Here is an 11,001-nt window from a genome sequence, read left to right on the forward strand (position 1 = left end):
AGTTTCAATTAGTTGTCATCTATTGTCGATTGCAGTAGAAATAACCTTTTCTTTTTACAAGTAACAATAGAAATTACCTTCACAGCTCATTCATTTGTTATTTTCTTCTGTAATAATAACATGAGCAGCTGCTGCAACTTGCTTCAAGAGACACTTCAGTTGCGCAGCCGATCTTTGTCCTTATAACTCAAACATGAAACTTTTGTTGAAGAAGCATCTTTCTGGATGCCATGAAAGTGTTCCACATTTTCATGCACCAGCTCCACTGCTCAAGTGGTTGAGGTTTTCAATTAGGTTTCACTATTTGACTTGTGTGCATCTTGTTTATTATCTTATTTTCTTGGATAGTTGATTCCATGTCTACCAATACAGAACTTAGAAAGACTTCTCTTGAAAGTTGTATTGAATTCGCCTGACAGTTTTTAATGTAACATGCTACATGTTCATACATTATGCCACGTTTTGTATGCATTTGTACCAACCATCCTCTTCCTGCCGATCCCTCAAAACTTTAATCTCTCTTCCCATGTTTATCAAAACGCAAAGTAAAAAAAATGCAAGGCTGTTTCGGAATGTTTACAATCCGTTCAGGAAAATGTTGTCGTTGCTTTCGAGGCCCTCAAACGTCATTTTTTAAGTTGTTGGCCTGCTGGTGAAGTGACTTGCTTGGCAATGAAAGAGTTAAAGAAACATTACTAAAATAATTGAGCCCTTCGACTGCCTCTCTCCAATGGATTCTCTTAATTGGCTTTGTTCTCTCTCTCTCTCTCTCTCTCTCTATATATATATATATAAAAGAATGCAGAACTTCAAATTTTGGGCCTGCCATATTGTTTTAGGATATAAAGACGGACTTGTGTCTTTTCTTCCTCTAGACATAGTCTTAGGTGGTGTTTGTTTTTTTACTTAATTCTAAATAGAACTTTAATGCTTAATAGTGTTAAATATTAGGTTGTTTGTTTTTATAGTATTTTATTTCTATTTAGTAAAAAGTTTATAATAAGTTATGGAAAGGTAGAAAAACAAACAACCTAAATTCTAAAAACAAATTGCTTTAAGCAAAAAGCCAAAAAAATAAACACCACCTTAGCAACCAAAAGATTATCATTTTTCCGGTTCTTGTTATCCCAATACAATCCTCTTTTTACTCCATTTAAGTGGGCGGCAATACAGGCTTTTGCTTGTTTTCTTGTAATTTTATATACCATGGGAGACTCATTGGCTTTGCTTTAGATAATACCCACATGGTCTGTTGGCAAAACTTAGTTAAAAGAAGTATTATAAAACTCCATGGATGGTTCTATGCAATGAGAAGCATGGGGGTTTTGTTGACTTCAATTTTTTACTCCTTTCTTTTTATCTGAAAATGCAGCATTTAGCTCAAAAATCTTGAGACAAGTCAGCACATTGATTCAGTCAATCCAACATGATGACTTATTTTAATCATGCAGATACCATGGACTTCAGCTGTTTTTTGCTTTGTATGGTTCAGCAAGTTGAATGCAAATTGCTGAATGAGTAAACAAAACTTGCTGGTTCGTTTTAATATTTGTTTTATGCATTACAAGATGGTTTCGGATATTACAAAGATGAATACAAGTATGGTGTTCATTGGGTTGGGAAGGAAACTATTGTTTATGTGTGAAGCACGACTAATGGCAGTTCTGATAGATCCAAGAAAGTCCGGACTCAGCATTGGGAGTCTCTTTCAAGGTGAATACTGATGGCTCAAGGACAGAGAAACAGATAAGAGACTATTAAAGAAGACAGAAATGAGGAGTTCTGGTTATGTGGACATCGCTCAAACTTGGTATCCTTTGGTATGAACTGTTGAGATCGACCATTTTATGTCAGAAGCCAGGCTCACAAGCAGGATGAAAGAAAATTTGAATTCCTGAGGTGTGAGATTATGATACTATTCGATAGTATTCAATTTTTCTGGTGCAGAAGAGCTCCATCTGCTGCCACTGTCCAAGGGTGAAAACAGAGTCAACTATTAACAGAAATGGGAGAGTTATCAGGGAGAAAAAAGGGTAAGTTGAGATGGAGCAAATTGTATTCCTTTTCATGCCTGCGACCCTCCATTTCTGATCCCTCGCCTGTTCAGAAGCTCTTTGGTCAGCCAGGATTTTCTCGTGTGGTTTTCTGCAATGAATCTCAACTACACAAGATCAAACCTTACAAATACCCCAACAACTATATATCAACGACCAAGTACAATTTTGTTACTTTTCTTCCCAAAGCTCTTTTTGAACAGTTCCGCAGAGTTGCAAATCTTTATTTTCTCTTGTCTGCCGCATTGTCGATGACTTCATGGGCCCCTTTCAATCCAGTAAGTTTGATTGCTCCCTTGGTGTTTGTGGTGGGGATTAGCATGCTCAAAGAGGCAGTGGAGGACTGGCATAGATTTTTGCAGGTAACTTTGGGCAAATGCATTTCTTTTTGTTCGTTTTAGTTCTCTATTTGTTAAGAGATTTTGTCTATGATTTTCACTATATGATAATAAACATATGATCAAATGGAATTATGAAATTTACGATAGTTTCTGCAATTTGTGTGAATCTAAAGACAAGTCTTATCCGGGGTTGTTTACGTTTCTTTTAGAGTTGAAGTTTTCACTATCACAATTGATTGTTTCTTGGTTTTCTAGCTCCTTTCATGTTTGCAAAATGTCATAATCCTTTAAATTTAATCATTACAACACACTAAAACTTCTTTGAGAGTTAGGGAAACTTCTTTGAGTAAGCACAATTCTAAACCATGTAATTGAATGACTGACTGCTTGCAGGATTTGAATGTAAACTCTCGAAATGTAAAGGCTCATACTGGAAATGGTACATTTATAAATAAACAATGGCAGTCACTCTGTGTAGGAGATGTCATCAAAGTTCATAAGAATGAATATTTTCCAAGTGATCTCCTTCTGTTATCTTCTAGCTATGCAGATGGTGTTTGTTACGTAGAGACCATGAACCTTGATGGAGAGACCAATTTGAAAGCTAAAAGATGCCTAGAAGCCACACTTGGCTTGGATGAGGAACCAGAATTCAAAAATTTTACAGCTACAATTCGTTGTGAGGATCCAAATCCAAGCCTTTACACCTTTGTGGGGAATTTGGAGTTTGACAATAAATCATATCCCTTGTCCCCAGCTCAGGTGCTGTTAAGAGACTCAAAACTTCGAAACACTGATTACATTTATGGAGTTGTTATCTTTAGCGGGCCGGATACGAAAGTAGTAAGAAACTCCACTATATCACCATCTAAACGTAGCCAGATTGAGAGAAAGATGGATCATGTCATTTACCTTCTTTTCTCAATGCTTGTTTTGATTTCATTGGTCACTGCAATGGGATGTGCATTGGTTGTGAAATATGATATGGTTAATTGGTGGTACCTTCGTTTGCAAGAAGAAGATCCATTCTTCAGTCCATCAAAGCCCTTCGAATCGGGTTTCCGACAATTCATAAGGGCCCTCATTTTGTACGGCTACTTAATCCCCATTTCTCTCTATGTCTCCATTGAACTTGTCAAAGTTCTACAAGCTACGCTTATTAATAAGGATATAGAAATGTATGATGAAGTAACATGCAAGTCAGTTGAAGCCCGGACTTCAAATCTGAATGAGGAGCTTGGTCAGGTAGAAATGATTCTGTCAGATAAAACTGGGACTTTGACTTGCAACCAGATGGAATTTAGGAAGTGCTCTATCGCAGGGATTTCATATGGAGGTGATATTAATGAAGTTGATCTTGCTGCATCGAAAAGAATAAATGCTGACATGGAGAGATATCAATTTAGTTTCGCTATGTCTGATTCTATAACTGAAAGCTTTGAAATGTTGGAGTTCTCTGTTGCTGATATTAGCATACAGAAGGCAGCTCTAGGCGGCAAAGAGGACATTGAGAATCTACCGACAGGAAATTCGAGAATTTCTCATTCAGGGAAAGAATCTGTTATCAAAGGTTTCAACTTCAAGGATGAGCGGCTCACAGGAAAAAGTTGGATTTGGACATCCAACTCATATGACATGACCATGTTCTTCAGAGTCATGGCATTGTGTCACACAGGCATACCTATTGAAGAGGATCAAACTGGTAAGCTGAAGTATGAGGCGGAATCACCTGAAGAAGTGGCGTTTTTGATTGCTTCACAAGAGTTTGGATTCAAATTTTTGCGGAGAACCCAGTCTGTAATGGTCCTTAAGGAGCTTGACCCTTCCTCTGGTTTTGAGGTAGAGAGGTGAATTTTCTCCCCTACTTCCTCACTTTCTCTTCATCTACTCTTGGTTAGCTTCATTGCGTTTACATATATCATAAATTTCAGGGAGTACAAACTTTTAAATCTGCTAGAGTTCAGCAGTTCACGAAAGAGGATGTCTGTAATAGTTAGCAATGAGGATGGTCAGATCTTTCTGCTCTGCAAAGGCGCTGACTGGTACTCTACCCTATTTCATTAGTTAAACCGTGTTTGTGTGCCTGATTGGAAGGTTCATTTTGTGATATAGTTTCTTACAGTGCATTTGTGTTTTCAGCATTATCTTGGATAGGCTTGACGATCATGGTAGGTCATATCAGCAAGCAACAAGTTCACACCTTTCCGATTATGCAGAAGATGGCTTGCGCACTCTGGTATTTGCTTATCGGAAACTTGAAGTGGCTGAGTATGAGAATTGGAACTCAATATTTACAAGAGCTAAGACCACTGTAGGTCCCGAAAGAGATGAGTTGCTAGAGAGTGCTTCTGAAATGATAGAAAAAGATTTGATTCTACTAGGGGCTGCGGCTGTTGAAGACAAGCTACAGAAAGGGGTTAGTTCTCTCTCTCTCTCTCTCTCTCTCTGAATGTGCATGCACATTTTTCTGAGAGGGCCTAATCTCCGATTATACTTCATTTAATTTCTGTTAACCCAAGAGGGTATTGAGGGACACAGGACATGTTCTTCATCTCATTTAAAGAGTGGATCAATTGAGTAACCTTGGTATCCTTGCTGTTTGTGAACCCTTTTGTCTCTTGTTGTTGAATTGAACTGAGCAGTCTGACCTGTAACATCAGGTTATCCAACTTGATTCCTGGTTTGGAATTTACATAAATGACACTGCTTCACTCACTGAACCAGGTTCCTGAGTGCATAGATAAACTTGCTCAAGCAGGCCTGAAGTTCTGGTTGCTCACAGGTGACAAGAAGGAGACTGCAGTAAATATCGGGTGAGACTTTCTTGTAGTTTGCTTTTTGTGATGCTTCTAAATGTTGTGTGGTCTTAGAATATCACAACAGAAAGAAGCAGAGTGTATATTCATGTTCTTAATGGATAAAACGTTCCACTGTCTTTTTCCTTCTTGTTCTAGCAGATTTGCTTGTAGTTTACTTGGACACAATATGAGACAATTTCATTTGAGTTTGAGCAAAGAAGTTGAAAACAGCAACCAAGTGCAGGTGACAATTTGCTTCAAACACCCACAATAAATCATTCTTCTCCAAAGAGCACAATGGCTGAGTTCAATCTATAGTATTGTTCACCATTGTCTCTTGTTCTTGAGAGTTTTAGCTTAAATATATGTTTATCTACTGAAGTTAGGAAGTTCAATAATATCTTTCATTGCTAGCTTTTCAGGCTATGAAAGACGACATTTTGCATCAAATTGAAAGCTTTTCCCTGGCGATGAGTGAAGAAAGAAGCAAGAATGCACCCTTTGCTCTGATTGTAGATGGGAAAGCTCTTGAAATAGCTTTGAGAAGTGATGTGAAGAACCATTTCTTCTGCTTGGCTGTTAATTGCATCTCTGTTATATGCTGCCGAGTGTCTCCAAAACAGAAAGCTTTGGTAGGAGAAGTTCCACTTCCATTTTCTTTTATTACTATTTGACTGAACTTGATGGGGTATTTAGATCTTCAACTGCAATTGAATCATCCATAGTGTTTAATTTACATTGCATAGGACTTAAAATGAGGTTGTTTCTTCTTCGGTTGCTTTTTGAATTAGCCAATTTGGTTTTCTTGACTATGAAATATTGGACTTGGAGAAAGGACCCCTATTTTTCTCTGGTAAATATGCTGATTTCTCTGTATTAAACTTATGTTCACTGCTATGCAAAATAATGTCTGTTTCTCTCATGTTGATTTCATTTTTAAGAACATGTATGAATTCAAATTAAAACCATTTGTTTTCTGTCCATGCCCATTCCAATACAAGTTTGTGACCTAAGTATGGCACTTTCAGATTACAAGGTCAGTGAAGGCATACACTGGCAAGATAACCTTAGCAATCGGAGATGGAGCGAATGATGTTGGCATGATTCAGGAAGCTGATATTGGAGTTGGAATCAGTGGCATGGAAGGAATGCAGGTAAAGCCATTAGTTCATCCACTTGATGATTTCTTCACAACCTTCATAGTTGCTTTATTTTGCCCCCTGGGTTTTAAGTTGCATATCCTAAGTAGCTGAAAAGGTTACCAAATTGGTTGTCAAATTGCTGTCCCTTGAATGAATCAGTACAAATTAATTCAGGTTTGGAGTTGGACAGCCGAAACCATTTGCAGTGGCTTCTAAGAGCACCATATTTTAGCTTCCTAGCTAGTTCATGGTTAATGGAATCTCCAAAATGCCAACCTAGCCTTGGAAAACTTCTTTTCTAATGCCTATAGGTATCTGGTTCTTGGAAATTTTGAGGTACAATGCGAAGGAAAGAAAATAAAATAAATAAAAAATAAAAAAAGTAGAAGGAAATAAAAGTACAAAAAAATAAAATATTTTTTTAGAAGTTAATAAATTCTTTTTACATGATATTTCATACTCAACTTATTTTATCTTTTTTACATAGAGATTAAATAATTTAGAAATGCTTAAGTTTTTAAGTAATTTTAATTATATTTGATTTTCTTTCATATTTATTATAATAAAATCAAATATAAGAAAATCATTTTTTTTTTTTTTGGTCTTTTGTTAGTACTTTTTGAAAACCAAACAGTGCCATGAGTTCGATGTGATCAAGCATGAAAATTACCAACATTCATTTGGAAATGCCTCCAGATTAATTTCTTGATCTATATCACCTCCAGTAGGTAAATAGCTTTTGCAAATAGCTAAAATCTCTAGTTTCTTTAAGTACTCTTTAGTTATCATTTTTGGAAGTGTTTTTTCTGCTTTTAATAGCTAGAGTTGAAGCAATTTTGTTCTCCCAAACTCAAGCAAGTACATTGAAAATTCTATCAAGAAGATGCTTGGTAAGTTTTTGTCAGTAAAGAAATGCTATATATTAACTAGTCCACTATTTTCTTTTATATGGAAGAGAGAATTTGTCAGTAACAACTTGAAACAGAGAGATCCCCTCTTAAAAGAAGTAGAACAAAAACAAATGATTCAATAAATGAGAGGTGGGTATGAAATGAGCTGCCTTACTACAGATATATAAGACCAAAACAAGTGGCCTTAGTGTAGCTTTTCCACTTACATTACAACTCTTGCTAGTCCCAACTGAAATAGTATGTCTAAAGTATAATAGCCCTCTAATGGCCTTTATTTCGGGCTACAGTTTGTGAATAAGATTTTCCCATCAAGAGTTCATCTTTACTCAATAGCAGACACCAGAGACATGAGACATGAGACATTCCCACCAAATTTCTGAGAAGGTCACTGTTCTAAGTTCCAAGAAGCATTGTCGGTTTTTAGTGTTTTGGGTAGGCTTGTTGAGGAATGAATTTTAATGCCCAAGTTATAGCAATTTAAAAATAGCTACATAAATGTACTCCAAATATTTCTAAAACATTCTCATGTGGATGTAACTTGCAGGCAGTCATGGCCAGTGATTTTTCATTGCCTCAATTTCATTTCTTGGAGCGCTTACTTCTAGTTCATGGGCATTGGTGTTACAAGAGGATCTCCAAGATGGTGAAGCTTTATTTCCATTGAAAGAGTGGCTCCTATTTAACGGAGCATTGCCACTGATTTATTTTTCGCTCTCCTTGCAGATTCTCTACTTTGTATACAAGAACATATTGTTGGGACTTACCCTATTCTACTACGAATTATACACAGCATTCTCTGGGGAGGTCCTATACGATGACTGGTATATGGTACTGTTCAATGTTATGTTGACATCCTTGCCGGTTATATCATTGGGAGTCCTTGAGCAGGATGTTTCATCAGAAGTATGCCTGCAGGTAAAGAGACAACACACTCTACACTATATCCTGGGTAGCTAGACCCTTTTCTGAAGCTCTTTCTATGATCATTATTTTTTTCTGCATTTAAACAGTTTCCAGCTCTCTATCAACAAGGACAAAGGAATATTCACTTCAGTTGGGTACGCATAATTGGCTGGATTTTGAACGGTGTAGTGACTTCACTGGTCATCTTAACCATGAACATAAGAATACTGTCTCCCACTGCATTCCGCGAGGAGGGAGACGTGGCAGACATGGCACACCTTGGTGCCATCACATACACATGCGTTATTTGGACTGTCAACTGCCAGATCGCCCTTATCATCAACCATTTCACTTGGATCCAACATGTTTTCATCTGGGGTAGCATCCTGTCCTGGTACATCTTGTTGCTGATCTATGGTGCTCTCCCTCCCTCGTATTCAAACCTAGCATTTCACCTGTTGGTGGAAGCTATTGGGCCTGCGCCAATGTACTGGATGGTCACATTGCTTGTAGTAGTTGTTTCTCTTCTTCCATACATCATACACCTTGTCATTCAGCGAACATTCTACCCCATGGACGATCATGTAATCCAAGAAATGAAGCATTTCCGGAAAGATATCATGGACAATGCTATGTGGTTGAGGGAACAAAACAGCTCCAAGACAAGCACCCATGTTGGATTTTCTGCAAGAGTTGAAGCTAAGATCACTCGTCTGGAACAACAGTTGCACCACAAGAAGGCATAGATATATAAATCAGTGACAAGCAGCCCACTGTTCTAATAGGTCATAGATATCGTGTCCTAATTAAGTTGAATGTTTGTTATCAGCATTTCTATTCTTTTATTTATGGGTAATTCATTATTTGTCAATAGAGTTGTAGAATCGTGTACCACCTCCATCTTGTTGGGATTTTATTGGACCAAAAATTGTATTCTTGACAATTATGTTTGCAATTGTTGAGTTTTTGAACATCTTTCACCAATGTTTTCAGAACCGGACCGGTGATTGAACCGGAAAAGTTACCGGTTCACGGTTCACTGGTCGGACCGGCGGTCGAACCGTTATTGAACCGGTGACGTCATAAATATATAATTTATATATTATTAAAATTAAAAATAATTATAAAAATTTTAAAATATATATGAATAAATTAAAAATCAATAATATTATCAAATTAAATCATATTAATATTTTTAATTTTGTTAAATGAAATATGTAAAATATTTAAATGTGAAAATATTAAAAATGAAAATTTAAACTAATTTTATCATTTTTAAAAATATTATATTATTTTTATTTAACATTACAAAAAAAAATTAAAATCTAATATATGTTATTTTGTTTAGCATATTAAATAACACAAGCTGTGTAGCTGAGTGGTGCCTAGGATGCCTTCCGAATTTGGGGTCCCAGGTTCAATTCCTCTTGGCTGGGGACTTCTTATTTTTTTTTTCATTGATTAGGTTGGTTAGGAATCCCACATCGGATTCTAAGAGAAGTGAGGATGCAAAGGGTGCCTATAAATGCATTGCCTCAGTGAGTGGTCCCAGGATTAAGGCCACAATAAGGTTGAGTGGGTTTTGGGCTTTGTCATTTTAAGACAAGGCCCAGAATGGGCATTTGCTGAGACTCTTTTATGAAAGGGAGCCTGGTTCAAATTGAGCCGTTCGGTTCAATTAGAACCGTCCGGTTCGACCGAGTCACCGGTCCGACCGCCGGTTTCGGCGGTTCGTGGCCGGTTTAAAGGGGAAGTTGTGTTTTCATGGGCCAATATGGTAATAATATTGTTTTTGGAACCCAGGTTTGTGAAATGGGAAAAACATCTGTTAATGTGGAAACTTATATCAGTTTCATGCACTCTGAGCTGGCTGTGTTTTTTCTACCGAGCTTGCCCCTCCAGGTACCCATTCCTCTCATCTTTCTACACTCTGTCACGGAGGCGAAGCAGAGGTTCCCACAAGAAAACCCTAGCGTTCAGTCGTTCTTTCTTCCCTCTCTCTCATTTTTGCAGCCATTCCTCTCATCTGTCTTCACTCCGTCACCGAGGCAAAGCAGAGAATCTTGTATATTTTTCAACAATTTCTCTCATTTAATTTCTGAAGCCTTTAATCCCAAACTCCAATCTAGTTTTCTATCTTCAGCCCCTTCTCCTCTCAAAGTCCTAACCATTTGAACCCGATCATCCCAATTTCGTCACCCCTTCGGATCGAAGAGGGTGTGAAAATTTGCAAAATTTCACACATTTGAAAGTATAAACCTTTACTTGAAAACCTGAATCGAAATTTTTGTTGCTTGTGGTAATTGTGAAGAACCAAATGGAGCACTTCATTGAAACAAGGTCGAGTTAAGAAGACGGCTTGAGGAGGGTACGTGTTGACTGAAAATCTGGTTTAGGAAAGCGAACCGGAATGGAAGCGACAACGCTGATATATTGGGTTCATGAAGAAGAATCTCGTGTTCTTCTCATTGGATCACATTTTTCTGTAACCTTCACATCAAATGTGAAGGTAATTAATTTGTATTTAGGGTTGTTTTTTTAATATTTTTTTTGTTTAAACTGGAGCAAAAGAGTGATTTTCGAGTGGTTGTTGTATTTGCAATTTTTCCTCCATTGGTGAGGGCATAGGCTGAGGCGAATGTCGATTTTGGATCGTATGAGCGGCTGTTCGATCTCAATATTTTTGTGTATTGGAGACTCATGAAATGGAAAAATGTTGTGGACATATTTAGAAATTGGGTGGAAAACTTGTGTATTTATTCAGATTTTTAGACTGATGGTAATAATTGATGAATATAATTAGGCAATATCATATATTGGCGATTAAAATGCATAAATTATGTGTTGGTTAG

General features: G+C 37.2%; 1 protein-coding gene across 1 annotated transcript; it reads left to right on the forward strand.

Moving 5' to 3' along the window:
* The first annotated feature begins 1,409 nt into the window (after positions 1-1,409).
* LOC117923474 (probable phospholipid-transporting ATPase 4) lies at positions 1,410-9,127 on the forward strand. The gene is made up of 11 exons (XM_034841780.1): positions 1,410-2,416; positions 2,789-4,242; positions 4,327-4,437; positions 4,535-4,811; positions 5,120-5,208; positions 5,353-5,437; positions 5,616-5,825; positions 6,222-6,347; positions 7,791-7,889; positions 7,970-8,161; positions 8,257-9,127. Exons 1-11 carry the CDS (start codon positions 2,006-2,008, stop codon positions 8,893-8,895), a joined length of 3,693 nt encoding a protein of 1,230 aa, XP_034697671.1. The 5' UTR covers positions 1,410-2,005; the 3' UTR covers positions 8,896-9,127.
* Positions 9,128-11,001: the final 1,874 nt, after the last annotated feature.

This window comes from Vitis riparia, chromosome 10 (assembly GCF_004353265.1).
Source record: "Vitis riparia cultivar Riparia Gloire de Montpellier isolate 1030 chromosome 10, EGFV_Vit.rip_1.0, whole genome shotgun sequence".
NCBI lineage: Eukaryota > Viridiplantae > Streptophyta > Magnoliopsida > Vitales > Vitaceae > Vitis > Vitis riparia.

Excerpts from the sequence above, each read along its gene's own strand:
- LOC117923474 (XM_034841780.1), top strand. The coding sequence starts at position 2,006 with ATGGGAGAGTTATCAGGGAGAAAAAAGGGTAAGTTGAGATGGAGCAAA. Across the intron at positions 6,348-7,790 it reads GTGGCATGGAAGGAATGCAG|GCAGTCATGGCCAGTGATTT; the intron begins GTAAAGCCATTA and ends TGTAACTTGCAG. Across the intron at positions 7,890-7,969 it reads ACAAGAGGATCTCCAAGATG|ATTCTCTACTTTGTATACAA; the intron begins GTGAAGCTTTAT and ends CTCTCCTTGCAG.